We start from the raw sequence: 17,673 nt of genomic DNA, 5'->3' as shown, positions 1-17,673 counted from the left end.
CCTACAAGACAGAGAATGTGCATCTTCTTTTTATTTTCATATTTGAATTTATATTTAATTGCGCTGTGGTTTGCAGTGTTTTGTGTTGTTTCGTTTTAAATTTGTTCAAAAGGAAACAGCTGAAAATTTAAATAGTTAAAAGTTGAAATGTAAATAGTAGTTGTTTGTATTATATGATATAATTATAATTATTGTATAATATAATATATATGTGAGTGCTTGTGTATAAATACACAAACAATACACATATGCTTTCAATTGTGTAATTTAAGCGATCTAGGTAGCTCTTGTTTTGGAAGTTCAGTTAATGCTAGAAATGTGCTTTGGAGTTTGTACGTACTTTGTCTCTAGGGGCCACCGTATATATTTATATATATATACATATATAAATAAAACCACGTGTTTTCTTTTACATTAGTAATTCCTTTTGTGCATCATTTTATATTGTTGTTAAAAATAAATAAATTAAAGCAACAAAACAACCTGAAGAGCCGGTTGGGAGCTGAAAGAGTTCAGGGCTCAGTTTAGGCTCAGTTTAGAAAAAAGGCAGAGGGAGTGTACACCCAGGGTACCAAACAGGCCGCTCCTGAGAGCACAGGTGTGAGGAGCTTTATGTTACAGTTTCTGTCAATCTGTAACCATCATCACAGTTTTCATTCAAGTCACACCCCTTTAATCCGATCAGTCTTTTTTTTTTCACGATGGGTATATTATTAGTATCTTATCATTAAAACCTAGAAAAAAAATGAGGTTTGAATATTCTTCTTCTTATTATTATCTGTTTATTTATTTAATTTTAGATAATGTAAGTGTTGTGATTGAGAGAAACATGTTACCAGAGGCAGGAATTAACAAAGTACAAATACTTCTTTACTTTGGAGGATGTGTCCTCTTGACAGTGTACTTGACATATTTGACTGCTGGTATCATCTATGAAGCAATTTGTTTATCAGCTAGGAGCTAGTTAGCACAGCTGCATTTTAAATTTTGTTTAGTGAGTCAAAGGAGAAAGAACAGATGCTCAGAAGAGGAAGATTGTCAATGTTTTGCTGAACAAAAGAGTGAGTGTTTTTTTTTTGTAAAGGAGCGAAACTTTGTTACCACTTGTATGTTGAAATCTTCACTCCTAGTGTGTGTGTGTCTGTGAGTGAGGAATTCTCTTGTTTTATATTATCACTCCCTTTCATTCTATCTGTGAGGACCTGCGTCTAATGGGCTTCTCTCTTCTCTTTCATGCTTATCAACATTACAATTGTCTTTCTGTTATGTTACCAAGATTAAATCTGTTTAGGGCTCGTGGCATCCTAGTGGAAGACGATGGTGTGAGTAAATGTGTCCATTCCCCTGACCTCTGACTGTGGTTGCTGTCCATGGTGCTGATCAAAAGCTGGAAAGAATCTACTGACAGTATTGATTATTGGTATGCATTATTTTACCAATACAGTGAGAAAGAGAGAGAGAGCAAGAGAGGGTGAGAAAGACTGTGAGAAGCTGTTTTTGCTTCAGGTGGAAAGGGCCCAAAAATAATGTCCCCGGCCGAATCACAGTTGTTACACTTGTGAAAGGGGGTCTTTTTAAAGAAAAAAGACCTCCTCCTATTGCAGTAAAAAAAGTGCACCATAGTCAAAACATTTTAACAGCACTCTAGTTTTCATACAGTCATACTCATTCTGTACACTCAAACTCCCCGATACACCCACCCAACATAGCACCTTTAACACTGTGTGTGTGTGTTCATACACTCCTGTTTCACACATCCTGTCTACTGAAAGAGGGTGGCATGGAAATCAAATAGGGTGGCAAAATCAAAGCCATTTCTTCTATGCTGGTGTTACTGTGGGATCCCAGAGTGGGATATTCTGTGTAAAACACGTGTTATGGGACATGTTTCATTAATATATGTATTCATTTTCAGTTTCTTTAAAAGAATAGAAATCCATATTACGTTGGAAAGCAGTGGGGGCAGAATGTTGGTGGTTGCTCCAGGGTTTCGGGGAGCAGTAAGGGAGCCCACCTTCCGCTGCTTCCTCAGACACGTACTGGAGAAAAACTGAGACGCATTGTGTCTTCATTACTCTGCTCTTCACCTGCTTTTTCAGGTAACATATTTATCACGGTTGTCTTCATCCTTGGGACCCGCAACATTAAATTCTGTAATATGTATAAGTCAATACGTATGGTTAAAATACATCAAATGCAGTAAGTATACGCATGTTTCATATAAACATAGTCTGTAACTATCTTATTGGCTTTAGCCTAAATAATTGGGCTAAATCAGAAAGTTTAACTATCTGTTGTCTTTTTTTCGTTTTGTCCCTGTTTCCAAAAGAACGAGGAGTAATCTCCAGTGAGCTGGCAGCATGGTGGTGCGGTGATTAGCACTGTTGCCTTACAGCAAGCAGGGCAGTTCAATTCGATTCCACCACCTGCTGGCTGTGGATTTTGCATGCTCCCCATGTGTTTGCGTAGGTTTTCTCTGGGTACTCTGGCTTGGGGTTAGGCGAATTGGTCATTCTAAAGTGTCCATATGTGAATGTGAGGGCAAATGGTCTGTCTGTCTCCACGTGTTAGGCTCCAGTTTGAACTTTTACTATATTTCAGTTAAAGTGTTTTTATAAATTTGCATCACTGATTTGTGTCATGAAATTACCTTTCTGCCACAGCAACCAAAGTCTTTTTAATGACAAACCAGACTGCTGAAGCAGCAATGCCTCATAACTGGATATAAAACCTGTTTTTATTCTATCCTGTACTGTTGTCAATAGAAAAGTTAGGAAAATATAACATTTGAAAATCATTCGAGAAAATGATACTAAAATTAATATTAATATAATTATATTAATTAATACTATTAATATAGTTATTTTTAGGTGTGAAATTTGGGGGTGACATACACACATACACTCGACACTCTCTGCGTCTCTCTCACACACGTCTCACAAGAAGATTGTTATTTATGTATCTGTGCATTTTCTAGCATACACATATTGAATTATTCATAGGACTTTGTACAAAATATAAATGTCTTCCATGTGTTATATTGTGGTTTGATGTTTGCATATGTGGATGTTTTGTTTCTCATTTTTTTGCTTCCCCCAGACTTGGGCTATTCCAGATGCTCACCTGACTGATAGAGAATAAAAAGAAGCCAGTTGCTGTTACAGGGGTTGGGTTCTTTGGTGTGTTTTGGTGGGTACACTCATGCTTTCATTAATAAAGATTACTAGATGATAAATATTTTTGCAGCCTCGTGCCATTTTGTTTGAACCTATACGTGACTGCTGGCCAAACTGATATAAATAGTAAATGAAGTAAATAAACTGCCTGTGGCTTCTCAGGAAGTCCTGCATTTGGGTCCTGTTATTCACGCAAACCTGACAATAACACATCACCCTGTTTTACCCACATCTGTAAATTTTCAGGCAGGGACGGAGACATCCTGTTACATTTACTGAGATCAGCAACAGAGTTTCTGAATTCAAACCTCAATAAAAATGTGAAAATGACTCAGCTTTTCCTTCTTTTGTTTTTACAGCATTATGGACTATAAGTTAAAGCAATTAATGATGCAGTGAATGGTGGTCAAAGGGTTGATCTTTACACAGAGCACGTCTGTCCCTTTTTATTAGCCCATTACAATTACTCCCCCATCACTTTAAAAAGGCAACAAAACATGCATGTAACATTTCTTCAGAGATGTAATTCAGTTTTAATTATATAGCGCCAAATCAACACAACAGTCACCTCAAGGTGCTTTATATTGTAAGGTAAATACACTAAGTAATACAGAAAAAAACCCAACAATTGAATGATCCTCTTTGAGCAAGTACCTGGCAACAGTGGGAAATAAAAACTCCCTTTAACAGGAAGAAACCTCTGGGAGATCAAGGCTCAGGAAGGGGCAGCCATTTGCCACAATTGGTTAAGGGAGAGGGGAGCAGGACAAAAGAAACACACTGTGGAAGAGAGACAAGTTAGTGTCACAATCTAAATGTTGAAGTTGGTCGACATTTTCAGATCAGACTTATGGTCTTTAAGCCAAGTTTAAAATTTGTTTTGAATGTCCTTGGTGTAGTTATTGATGTCATTTCTTTTTATGACAATCTGTTCTTAAATTGTGTTTTATTTCTCACAAAAGTGAAAAGATTATGGAAGAAAGTCGAGCCAAAGAACAGAGTTGGCTCTTAGACTTCGAGTATAGGAGGCCCTCAGCAGAACTTTTAAAGAGAATAAGAAACACAGAAAACCTTAGATAAGGAGATGTGCTCTGTATGGAAGACCGTTTCTGCCACTAAAAAAAAAATTAAAAAAGGATCCATAACTCAAAATTTTGACTTATTTTATCGAAACTTTGACTTATTAACTCAAAATTTTGAGAAAAGTAACTAGAAATTTCGAGTTAGCACTGCTAATCAGTAATCTACGTGAATGATGTCATTTCCTTGTAACCTGAAGCTGAAGCCTTACAAATGTTACAGCTAAGCTACCGGTATTACGTCCAGTCATGAATGCACAGATTGCTGAGTATTTTCAGTGTGGCTTCAAAAATTATGAAATCCTTGTGTAATTAGTGGAATCACAAACAAAGAAATGAGAGACCAAACATAAATTTTCTAATTTTTTTATGCTAAGTATTATTTGGAAAGTCATTACAAAACAGGCAGTTTTGGGAAATTCAGATTCAACTCGAACTACATGAGTAAGCAAACATGAATGAAGACTATGTGCTGCCTTAAGACGTTCAAGGACCAATCAGTGTCAATTAGCAGAATGAAAGTGTATTATGGATAAAATTGTAACTCCTGCGAGAGAAACAGAATGACGTTCTGTATGTTTTCATTTCAATTTGGCCATTAAAATATTACTTTTTTAAAAATAAAAGCTAGGATAGACTTTTTTGTTTAGAAGATGGTGTAAACACTGTAAATAGTTATTTTAAAAGTTTTGCTCTATTCACTCCAATTCACTGAGGACCATTTGGAAATGTCCTGAACTGAAGCCATTTTCAGAACTATAACAGGAAGGGAAAAGACTCTTCTTAGATTGGTTTTGGTGTTTCTGTGTGAAATCAGTAAAAGCATGAACATAATCGCCATCTAGTGGCAGAGAAAAGGAATTAAAACACTTTGTGAATGAGCTGCCACAGCAGTGGTCCAATCTTCTACTGTGTTAGGAGTATTCAGACAATTTTGACATACTTTTTTTCCACAATGGTAAAACCAATATTAGGTACATAATTCATGACAAATAAACATGTAAAAGGGGCTGATGATATAAAACAGCTCTGTATCAAAGGCAGTGTGGAGTAAGCAGACCTGCTTCTGTTCACTCTGAAGATGAAGCTACTTTAAGAAAACCCTCAGAGTCCCAGAGCTTCTTTCTTCACGCTGCAACCCAGCAGGACATTTCCAGCATCCACACACTCTGACACACACGGTGCTAAAAACACAAAACAGATATTAAAATAATGATTGTGGGAGGAAAGCTGTAGAATGAAACAGTTTTTTAAAGCTGTTATTTTATCTGTTACAATCATTGCTAGTACCATTGTGAGCACAGAGCCACGAGGCAGCCTTCATAGCCAGAAGCTCCCACTCGTCCTTTGCATCCATCTTGAAACCATGAAGCCAGATCAGAGCCAGAATGGTGGCCCACACTTCACTGCTGGTCTAATTCCCCAAATCAAAAGCAATCAAATAAAACAGACAGAACACACATTTTACTTTCTACAACCAGTAATATTACATATGTTTGTGTACTTCTTTGTCACACGGGGTCACCAAGGTGGGCAGCTCTGCATATTTGATTTGGCAGATTATTACACTGGATGCTCTTCTGATGAAATCCCAAACTGTGATATCATAAATGCTCTAAAATAATGTGCTGAAATATTTTTACAACAACTGATGAAGAAAATAATACAAGGATTCACAGTGCTTATTGTCATGTGTCACAAGAGAAAAGGCATTTTTCTGTGCAATGAAATTCCTTCCACCCACAAATGTCGATTAATATATACAATAGAAATAGAACATATAATACAAATAGTACAAATAAAAAAATGAAGACAGAAAAGGAGACAAAATATGAAAATTTGAAACAGATGTGTGTAAAAGAGCTATAGCTTAATATGTTGGCTTAATATGTAAGATGACCAGACGTGCAAAAAAAATTTATTATTACTGTTCAGAATGGGTCAGCTGTTCAAGAGTCTGATGGCAGTGGGGAAGTTGTTGAGTCTGGATGTTCTGGATTTCACACTTCTGAACCTCTCTGCAAGCATTTTCAGTTCATGGCAGTAGTGCTGCCATACCATGCAGTGATGCAGCTGGTCAGTGTGCTCTCCACAATGCAGCTGTAGAACCTGCTGAGGATCTTGGCCGACATACCAAATTTCCTCAGCCTTCTCAGGAAATAAAGCCGCTGCTGAGCTATCTTGACCAGCTGTGTGGTGTTCAGTGTCCAGGTGAGGCCCTCAGAGATGTAGACGCCCAGGTACCTAAAGCTGCTCACCCTCTCCACCTCAAGGCCCCGGATAGACAGCGGTGGGTGAGGCCTCCTCTTCTTCCTCGTGTCCACTATCATCTCCTTTGTCTTGCCAGTGTTGAGGGTGAGGTTGTTGTCCTCACACCATGACACCAGACTGACCACCTCCCTCCTGTAAGTCGCCTCATCTCTTCCAGTGATGCGACCGACCACTGCAGAATTGTCCGCGAACTTCAAAATGATGTTATCCTTGTTGGATGTGACACAGTACAGGGTGTACAGGGTGTATAGGATGGGACTGAGGACGCCAGTATTTGTAATAATGCTGGCTGAAGTGCTGTTGCCGATCCTGATGGACTGCCAGCCTGCCAGTCAAAAATTTCTGCTGCTCTGCAGTTTCTGGATAATATCAGACGCTGGTGCATCTCAGTGGGTGGTTAGGAGTATGATTACCACCAGTGTTTTAGGCTACGTCCACACTAGCCCGGATAGATTTGCAGACTGCGTTTTCGTCTGAGTTGCGCGTCCACATTGAAACGGCCCAAAACGCTTACGTTCCAGTATTGCGTATGCGCAAAAGCACGTGAGAATTAAAGAATTTGAAGAAAAGCTATCTGGAGCATGTACAAACTGATAATAATCTGTTTTAGGGCTGTCAAAATTGAGAGCAATCAAAACAACTGCTGTATAATGCCCTCCGCTATCTTTGTTTAATTGGTCACATGACTGCATCACATGACTAAAATGCGTCATCGCTTTAGAAAGTCTGCGTTTTTGAGTGTCCACACTGCGACGGGGCAGCTCCGTTTTGAAGTGTATACGTTTTCGAGAGCGTTTTCAAAATGCTGCATTTTTCCTTGAGGAAAACGCCGTCTCAGTGTGGACGGGAGACCAAAACGGAGAGAAAACAATGTGTTTTCAAACGAAAACGCATTAGTGTGGACGTAGCCTTAGCTTCTGATATGCAGATGTTTATTCTCAGGCTGTGAGGCAGGCCTACATTTAGTTTGACTTCATCTTCTTTGTTTTATGGTGTATTTTTAATTATATCATGTGTTTTTGTTGAAATCATAGAATCAAATCTGTTTTATCTCACATCATCATTTTGTGTTAATATTTAAATTGACAGCAGTGCACCTTTTCAGGCTTTGACTTTTCCACCTCCTCGTTGGTCTGTCCCAGTGCAGCAGCCAGAGCTGGATCAAGCAGCCAGCAGCCAGACGCCTCCTGCAGGGAGACTAACTGCAGCAAAGGGTCTCTGGGTGGCTGCTCAGGCACAGCAGCTGGAAAATCTAAGATGCAATAAAAACAAAACCCGATTATGGTGCTAGATGACAAACAGAACTCTACATGATAACCATAAATTACATCTTAAAACTGTAATAATTACATAAGAGCTCCACAACAAAATCAAATGTTTACAACAGTTCGAACTTATTAAAGAAAACTAAAACTGGCAGCACCATACCATCAGTTACTGTGGTTTTAAAGAATACCATCTGAAGGCAATCAAGCTGATGAAATGAAAGCTTAATATGATGTAAAGTATGTGTTTCACATGTTTTACAGAGAAAATATATGGTTTTATATATTAAATTATTTTAATCTGATTTATTGGAATATAAGACTTAAAGATTATTCAACAGGAGAAAACTGGATCTCAATATCAAAGCAACTGAACTAAACATTGTTATACAGTCTCTTCCACTAAGCCTTAAACTTCCTTCATATCTACCAAGACAATGCATGCTTATTTTTTCTTATTTTATTCTAACCCAGCAAATTATAACTGATGGTGTTACAGACAATAAGAAAATAAGAATTTCCATCAGTTAACCTTTTGAAAAAACACTCCTGTTAATTAAAGCTAAATACATGCTCTCATTTTGTTTTTTACTTACATTTTCTTGACTGGTTTTCTTCTTCCATCATTGGGAATCCATCTGAATTGGTAAACACACACACAAAAAAACGTTTTTGAGTTCATTACAGAGAATTCCTCAGCAATAGTATCTGAATGCATGGATTTCTCAAAAACAGTCATATTCCAAGAAAAAAATCACAACCTTTTCATTTCTGATTTAATACTCATGACCATTGGAGCAAATATAGGTTTGGAGTCTAACTTATTAAAGAAAAATAAAACTGGCAACACCCCAGCATCAGTTAAAGTGGTTTTAATGAATACTATCTGAAGGCAATCAAGCTGATGAAATGAAAGCTTGATACGCTGTAAAGTATGTGTTTCACATGTTTTACTGGGAAAATGTATGGCCAATAAATACATACATAAATACACATAATCAGATTAATTTAATATGATTTATTGGAATATAAGACTAAAAGATTATTCAACAGGAGAAAACTGGGTCTCAATATCAAAGGAACTGAACTAAACATTCTCCAAAAAGTTGATTCTGTTCATCTGGACGTAACGTTTTGTGGGAGAAACGTTTCGTCACTCATCCAAGTGACTTCTTCAGTCTCAGCTGAGTCACTTGGATGAGTGACGAAACGTTTCTCCCACAAAACGCTACGTCCAGATGAACAGAATCAACTTTTTAAAGATTTACTTCCCTGGATGATTGAGAATGCATCAAGATGAACTAAACATTGTTATACAGTTACTTCCACTAAGCATTAAATTTCCTTCATATCTACTAAGACAATGCATGCTTATTTCTTTTTTCTTACTTTATTCTAACCCAGCAAATTATAACTGATGGTGTCACACCCATTAAGAAAAAAATAATTTCTTTCAGTTGACCTTTTGAAAAAACACACATGTTAAAACTAAAATACATGCTCTCATTTTTTTTTAAACTTACCTTCCATTACCTTTTGTTTCCTCCCGTTCATGAAGAATCCTTTTTAATTGGTAAACACAATGCAACATTTTTGAGGTAATTACACAGAATGCCTCAGCAATAGTATCTGAATGCATGAATTTCACAAAAACAGTCATATTCCAAGAAAAAAAAATCATAACCTTTTCACTTCCCGATTTAATACAATGTAAGAAATGTGCACTATTGTGCCCCTCTGCCCTTAGCATACACACTCCATGATAATATTCTTTTGGCTGTCAGAGACACAAACATTCCCCTGACATACATGTTGCTATGGACCACATTACCAGCTCCTACATGTAATAGCTCACATTATTTCCTCTGTGTTTAACAGTCTGTGTATTTACAGAAACTGTACAAAATATCACATTGATGAAAACTGGTTTTGCTGTATTTACTCTTTTTATTGCTTGTTTGCTGCTCTAACTGATGCATATGTATGGAGAAAAATGTGTTCAACAAAGGGTCGATCCACAAGCATAAACTGAGCTCCACAAGTGTGCACAATGACACATGAGGACTCACATGTGCATGTTCAGTCCACACACTGAACCACACCTAAAACTATTTTTTTCCAAATGCGTACATCCTAACCTGAATAAATACTGAGTTTAAGTTCAGTGAACAAATCAGATCACTTTGACTTTCAAAAACTGTCTCACTCATACATACACACAGGTATATATGCTCTGAGCATGTTCCTGTGCTGCCATGATTAGTGCCTCTGTGCTGTCTTTCAGATCAGGACATCTGGATGTCGGCCTCTTCCTCTATCTGCCGGTGGTACACACCGTTCAGGGGACTGTCCTTCTACAACAGCCTCTTCCTCCTCTTTCTTGGTTTTCTGCTGCCTGAGGTATTCACTGAGCGCGTGGTCGGTTGTATTGGTGGATATTTGTTGTCTCATTCTGGACTGTGGCACTGACACTCACCAGTCCCCGTCCTCCTTTCTTCCACTTAGCATACAGCCTCAGGGTGCTGATCTTAGGGTGAACCCTCCATGCATGGTCAGGAGTTTCCTTATCTTGATGTCAGTGGCTTCTATCTCTTATTATCCCAGCCGGGTACCTGATCATGGGCAGGGCGTAAGTGATGATAGCCTGGATCTGTTCTTACTGTTCAGCTGACTCCTCAGGACCTGTCTGACCCTCTGCAGGTACTTGGTGGTTTCAGCTTCCCTAGCAGCCTCTCCACAGCTCTTAGGGTCCTGTTGATCTTGTACAGTTTTAGGCATTCCAGGATCCGAGTGTGGGGCTTGGTCAGCCAAGTCTTGCAGTCTCTATCAGTAGCTGGTGTTTTGTGCCTCTGGTATTGATGCCAATTCCTTTTTGTGCCCCGCTTATGTATTGAGCCATGTGCTTATTCATCTTTGCCGCTATGATGCCTGAACAGAAGCTTCCATGTGGTACTGATGCAGGTTATGTCCAGTAGTTGGATGGGCCCGGTCCCTTCTACAAACAGCTACACATTTACATAGATGTACAGATGTGTCATTTAGGTTTTACTTACCTGCTTCAATTTCCTCAAACATCACTGCGGAGTCACACACTATAACGTAAAATAGAGTTAGTGTTCCTTAGCAAATTCTTAAGAAATGTACTAACTTACTGATTTGTTGATATACAAATACAAAACAATAGTATAAAAGTATGTAAATGTTCATCACTGTCACCTTTCTAATCAGAATCTTGATTTCTTGTAACAAATATTTTAAAGTCAATGTCATTTATTGCTTTTGGATCATCTGAACCTGACTCAGATATTCTGCTCTTAAATTTATCATCGTACTCTTTTTTACTCACATTCATCTGTCTGACAAAAACAGATTAATATTTTATCTTAACATGTAATGTCTCCACATCATACTACGTTTCTGGCTTCTGAGAGTCTTACAGCAGGTTAGAATATTACTACAATATTTAAACTGTATTTAAATCTACATGTTGATAAACACCACCTATATTTAATCATTCAAGTTCAGACAGATTGGCTCATTTAAAGGGTCTTTTTCATTATTTTTACTCTTTTGTGCAGTAGAGAAGAAAATGGCTCTTAATGGAAGGAACTACATGATCACATATTTAATATATTACATTTCTAATTATTTAATAATTCAAAAAAGTTAGTTTCACAGGAAGGAATTGCAGCTTGATTATGACGCTAATATGGAAATGTTGGGAAAATTAGACATTTCATTTGCTGTTTAGATCAGTACGTTTATGGCTTCTGAGGTCATTATCATGACCTGCAACTTATCATAAATGGTAGTATAAATACAGCCAATTACAACAACTGGGAAAATAAATACTGCAGCAACTGTGCAGTGAATGTTTGACATTTAACATTTCAAATACAAATATGTTGGTTTCTTTGTTTTTATTTTAGAAATGCACATGTGTGTAGATGTGTGTTGTCACTCAGCTTCTACTTACTAATCGTGGATGGAGCAGCCATCATGACTATGAAAAAAAAAAAGTCAGGTTGAGGGTGAACATATAAGAGAGAAATAAAACCTGGCATTACCACACCGTTGATCTTTAAAATGTATAAATCAACCTTAAACAGGTTGAGGTTATCAGGTGAAGACTTCACTTTGGGACACAGCGCATTACAAAGGCTGTCACAGCAAATACTGCAGCTATTTGCATACAGTATTCAAATGAATTCAAATAAAAATGTGTGTTGGTCTTTTTATTCGTCAGAAATGCATATTTGTGTAGATGCATGTTTTTGCTCAGCTTTTACTCACCACAACCAATTGGAGCCAATTCAAACACTACGCAAAAAAATAAAAGAAAAAAAAATATCAGCCTGAATATTATTAGAGAAAAAGAAAAACAAAACACTGTCGATCTTTAAAATGTATAAATCAACCTTAAACAGACTGAGGTTATCAGGTAAGTCTTCACTTTGGGACACAGCCCATTACAAAGGTTATCAAAGCTATTTGCATACAGTATTGTATACTTACCATTTCAAAAAAAGTTAAAAACAGAAATGTATTTATATATATATATATATATATATATATATATATATATATATATATATATATATATATATATATATATATATATATATATATATATATATATATATATATTTTGAAATGCACAGATGTAAAATGATTTTTTTTTAAAGGTCCAGAGATTTAATGTCTTACTTTTTAACATTCATAGGCTGATATGCAAATATAACACAATACAAAAACACTGTTTAAAATATACTGTTTTTTTCTCCTGTCAATATCTTGAATAACTGTACCATATTTTTGCTACTGAATCTCATATTTTGCTTTAACCAACCTTTTTAAAAAAAAATTTGTACAACGTCTGGATCCTGTTAACTGACTCTGATAGTCTGCTCTTCTATTTATCATTGTACTCTTTTCATTCAAGTTCAGCTTTCTTCATCTTCAAACTGTGTTTGAGTATTTTAGTTTAAAAAAAAAAAACAACAACTCACGGGCTGTTGGAATATTTCTGCGCACAAGAGGTCCCTGAATCACTTCGCTGTTGTCTTTGTTGACAGCAATGAAGGCAGTGAACGAACTGCTCACTCCTGATTCGACACTGAGCTGCACCACCTTCTCCTTCACTCCATCTTGCTGTCCTCTGTGCTCTCTCTCCTCCATCTCCAGGGAGCGAATGAGAGTCTGAGCACCCAACCTGTGAACTGTTAGTCTGCAGGCAAGAAGGAAAACACACAGAATCATATGTCATATGTGATCAGAATCAGAATCACAATCAGAATACTTTATTAATCCCGAAGGAAATTAGGGTTACAGCAGGCAGCACGCTAATGGCGCATGCGCACTTACAAAGGAACCTTCTGACCAACTTTACACAAACATCACATTGGGGAGACATGTCAGAAAGGTAGGCTGATAGGAAAAAAACAACGAAAATACATAACATGAGGTAAGAGGAGGAGAAAAAAAACTCCACTCAGACTGAGCTCCTGAGAACAGTTTGATAACAGAAAAAACACCTCAGCACAAAAGCACATGACTATCAATACACCATAGAAACACAAGACAAGCAACAGGGGCGGGTAAAGGGTAAGAGAGAGCCGGTGTAGACAGCGCATCCGGTCCTGCAGCGTGTCTGCGCTGGTCCAGTCGACTGCCATCTTCCCCGGTAGGGCACAAGCATCGAAGGCGTTTGGAAAGGGAGGGGGGATCAGTGTGTGCATATCAGTGTATGTGTGTGTCCAGAGTTCAGCTGAGACAGTGTCCTTCGGCCCGCCAGGCTAAGTAAACAGTCTTCCAGCCAACTCAGGTGGCCTTGTATGGAATGGGGGGGAACAGTCTAAACACAGTCGTTATCAGGGAGTTTTATTCAGCTCCAGCCTTAAGGCCGCAGCTGGCGCCGAAGGGGTCTCCGCATGAAGTGATGGTGGTTTTTACATATATTGCAAATAGCTATGCTTAATACTGATCGAATATAATCAGGTATATTAAATGACTAATAAATTGTCTGTCTATGTATCAAAAGACCCCTCTGAGTGAAAAAAAATCAGGGAACAGTTAACCCTGCCTGGGCTAGGGTTACTGGGCCCCCACCTGTTCTAGCAGGAAGGGGTCATCCCTGACTGCAAACCAGTGCACAAAGCAAGATACATAAGCAAGTTTGATGAGGAAGAACTGGTCTGGCCGGCACAGAGTCCTCAACTCAACCTGATCAATGACCAACCTCACAAATGTCCATTTAAAAGAATGACCAAAATAACCCAAATTATCTGTGTATCTGAGCCTCAGTCTCAGTCTAACTTTGCTTTTTTTTTGTGGGAATGGAGTCTCTGCCTTTGATTCTGACAAGTAACTGCAGCTAAAAAGTCAACACTGTCACTTCATTTGATCATAACAAGTGTAGAAAAGCTCAGACTGCAGCGTAGAAGTTGCTGAAAGGGAGGAAAGCTACAATAAGCTGGAAGTGAGTCAAACATTGATTGGTAGATTGTTAACAATATTGTATGCAATTGTTCAGGACCACTGAGTCACAGGGTTAAAGTCTACTCATTGTGAAAGAATTTCTGCAAGAACACAAAACTTTGCACAGGTGTTATGAGAAGTTTACATACACTCATCAAGGGCATGAATTTGATGGTATTTCTGAGCTTTTAATGGTTTCTTTGGATTCTTGTTGTTCCAGGGTGGAATGATCCAAATTAGCTGGCTTATTCACATAGACTGTAATGTTTCTAATGTACAAAGAAATTATGTCATTCAGTTGTGTTGTGCATATGCATATTTTATATTATAGTTACACTGTGTACTGTGTGTTAGGCACTTTATTGATATAAGGGCAATGGACTCCAGCACTCCTTCAAAGGCAGATATAGGTAAACAGCACTAAAGAGCTTTACTATTCAAAAGGTGATTAGTGCCAATTTCTGAATATTTATTTTTTAATTTCACAATATGACAAAATAAAGGATGCTTAATACTTTTTAACATGATATTCTTAATAACAAAATTGAAAAAAATTTGGATTTTGTTATTATTTTCCTTGAGTATTTCTTCTTCAGTCACCTTTCTCACTCACTATGTGTTAACAGACCTCTCTGGACAGAATCATACTTGTTATTATTCTCTGTCTCTCTTCCACAACATGTCTTTATCCTGTCTTCCTCCTCTTACCCCAACCGGTCGCTGCAGATGGCCCCGCCCCTCCCTGAGCCTGGTTCTGCTGGAGGTTTCTTCCTGTTAAAAGGGAGTTTTTCTTTCCCACTGTGGCCAAAGTGCTTGCTCATAGGCGATCATATGAGTGTTAGGTTTTTTTCTGTATGTATTACTATAGAGTCTACCTTACAATATAAAGTGCCTTGAGGCAACGGTTGTTGTGATTTGGGGCTGTATCAACAAAACTGAATTGAATTGAAGAAAATGGTATTTCCTTTCAAATTTCATGTGGCATTGAGCAAACATGACAAGTCATGCCACAAAAATAATCAGTACGTTGTCTCTTCAAAATACAACAAATACTAGAGTGTCCAGAAGGTCAAGTGGAATTTTTTTTTTTTTAAATGTGTCAGTAAGTGCTGTGTGGCAGGAAGGAGTTGGACCCAAAATGCAGGCTCTCAGACTCAAGGGGTGAACTCAAAATCACAGCTTTATTGGCTGGCAAGGAAGACGCATTTAAAAAAAAAAAAAAAAAAAAAACTACACTGGGAAATCTAAGTTCAAGGAAACACAGGGACAGAGTAACACACCGCAATGAGGGACGACGTAACACTGACACAGAGACACACAGGGCTTAAATACACTGGGGAATAACGAGGGAATGAGACACAGAAGAAGAGCAGAGCTGGGGGAAATCAGAACTGACGAGACAAGGAAACAAAGTAGGGCCGTATTCAGGGTCTGCAGCCTTAAAGGCCACATTTTAAGGCCGATTACGTCACAGTGGCGCGCCGCAGGCTGTCCCAATTCAAAGGCTGCTCGAAAAGCGTCCTTCATTTCCCTGAATTTTAAGGCTGTGGCAGTGTAGACTTCGTGGCCCAACATATCCCACAATTCATAGTGTGGCAGTCGGTGTGGATAATTTTGCCGCAGACGGCAGAAGCGGAGCGGCCGAAGAGTAAACTGTGAAAAGTAAGTACGGAATATTATGTCACTTATTTATGTGCGAATGTTTAATAATGAGGAACATTAAAACATTACTGTTGGCCACATGTCGCCATTAGCGATGTTTGTACGTTCAGCTTTTACTTGCTTTTAAAGCCTTTAAAATATAATAATACAATAGTCGACCTTAATCTTACAGAGAATGTGATGATTTTATGGATAATTAAAGTCAGTCATATATCCACAATCACAACAAGCTGAAAGTCAGTGATGCTGCTCGGTTTGCAGTCCTGAATATCACGGCACAAGCAGGATCCACTGCAATGTTAATGTTAGCTGTGTTATATTGCTGCCTCTGTTCGGTGGTGTCGAGCCAAACGGACTTTAACGTGTGTTTGAACGAGCTGACGGTTCACTCGTTAAGCTGAAAGAAAGATGCTTTAATCACAGGAGTCACACATGTGTCCACTGTACCATCTGGGAACTCTTCTTGTTTAGCACTCGTAATAACACAAACACTAAATCCTCCTTCTCTTGTGCTGTTTTGTAGCAGTGTATACACCTGAGACTGTCACCTGTCTGTCTGCCCTGCACTCTCTCTCTTTGTCTTTCTCTCTGATTGTGTAATAAAAGTATGAACATGTGTTTATAAGTTACACTTGTGTTTGAATCCTGCAGCTTATCACACATTTGATTCCCATGTGTGACAACTGCAAGTGTCCAGAGTGAGGACAGACTGAGGGATCCACTGCTGCACATCATCTGTGAGGCTTTGCACCCCTGATGATCCACCAGGACAAACTCAGCAGTGTTTGAGGAAGTGAAAATATGTTCTCCTTCATTTCTGTCAACCACACGTTTCCAGCTATCATAGTTGCTAGGCAACCTGGGCAGCGCGACGGAGGCTAGACCGTCCCATTTCACAAGCCTCGCACTTCCGGCCTTAGCGGTCTTTGAGTACGCGGCCCTTGAGGACCGTTGAGGCTGCGTACTTTAAGCCTGCAGACCCTGAATTGGGATACAGCTTAGGATACACTCACATGAGACACAGACCTTCAAAGTAAAACAGGAAGTATAACACTGAGGCGCGAACTTGACATGGTGGAGACAGAACAACTAAGAAACTGAGACATAACCATAAGGCAGAGGACTCTAAGAACCAAAAGACTAGAGATGATAAATAATACACAGAGTGAAATCCTGGAACACAAGAAACTGACTCAAGGGAGCAACAAAATACCAACCATGAGAACATAATTCACAATACAGAGTGACAAAAAACACAGGAAACTCAAAACATGCCAAGACACAGACCAAGAAACACGGACTTTACACAGAACAGAGGGGGCACAAAGAAACATGAGGGGCAAGGGATCAAAACTAGAAACCATAGAATAAATCACATGAGAACTCGACAAAATACTAAGAAAACTCACAAAGAACTAAAAACGCTGGGTCAGGAGACCCAGGACCCTGACAAAATGTTATTATTTGAAATGGAGTCACTTGGGTCTCACAAATTAAAAATATACATATATTCTATTTTGACAGGACAACCTACTGATATTTTTGTTTTAGCAGTACAGCGTAGTTCAAAAGAGCATTTTTTGAAGAAAATATCTTGTGTAGTATTTAATATTTGAAGTTAAAATTTCACAGTAGTCGTTATACGTGCCCAAACTTTGTACCATAACATTTTTATGAAAATCATGGATGGTTGAGCAGAAGTCCTGTGTTGATTTCAAACAGAATGACCCATGAGCTGGGTTT

The 17,673-nt window shown here is 38.3% G+C and overlaps 1 protein-coding gene across 2 annotated transcripts; it reads right to left on the bottom strand.

The window, feature by feature from the left end:
* Window positions 1–4,605: 4,605 nt before the first annotated feature.
* LOC147314190 (von Willebrand factor A domain-containing protein 5A-like) lies at window positions 4,606–12,907 on the bottom strand. 2 transcript variants are annotated; one of them, XM_086260945.1, is made up of 9 exons: window positions 12,801–12,907; window positions 12,085–12,111; window positions 11,768–11,794; window positions 10,845–10,883; window positions 9,315–9,353; window positions 8,388–8,429; window positions 7,624–7,778; window positions 5,546–5,669; window positions 4,606–5,424 (listed from the first exon to the last, which is right to left on the bottom strand). In XM_086260945.1, the coding sequence occupies exons 3-9, from the start codon at window positions 11,790–11,792 to the stop codon at window positions 5,360–5,362; spliced, it is 489 nt and encodes a 162-aa protein (XP_086117071.1). In that variant the 5' UTR covers window positions 11,793–11,794; window positions 12,085–12,111; window positions 12,801–12,907; the 3' UTR covers window positions 4,606–5,359. The 2 variants fall into 2 exon arrangements, with proteins under 2 accessions (XP_086117071.1, XP_086117072.1); XM_086260946.1 differs by lacking the exons at window positions 10,845–10,883; window positions 11,768–11,794; window positions 12,085–12,111; window positions 12,801–12,907 and having other exon boundaries at window positions 4,606–5,439; window positions 9,315–10,836.
* Between the last annotated feature and the right edge of the window lie 4,766 nt (window positions 12,908–17,673).

This window comes from Aulonocara sp. 'chitande type north' Nkhata Bay, linkage group LG14 (genome assembly GCF_057382095.1).
Source record: "Aulonocara sp. 'chitande type north' Nkhata Bay isolate Kocher_YH1m ecotype deep benthic linkage group LG14, A_spYH_male_GT1.1, whole genome shotgun sequence".
NCBI lineage: Eukaryota > Metazoa > Chordata > Actinopteri > Cichliformes > Cichlidae > Aulonocara > Aulonocara sp. 'chitande type north' Nkhata Bay.
Note: the sequence above shows the minus strand (reverse complement) of the source record. Positions and strands in the feature narration are given on the sequence as shown.

Bases quoted from the DNA above. Each gene is read 5' to 3' on its own strand.
- LOC147314190 (XM_086260945.1), bottom strand. From the start codon at position 11,792: ATGATGGCTGCTCCATCCACGATTA. The intron at 7,779-8,387 runs GTAAGTAAAAAA...ATTGCATCTTAG, and splicing joins AGAAAACCAGTCAAGAAAAT to ATTTTCCAGCTGCTGTGCCT. The intron at 5,425-5,545 runs GTACTAGCAATG...CGTGTGTGTCAG, and splicing joins GTGGCTCTGTGCTCACAATG to AGTGTGTGGATGCTGGAAAT.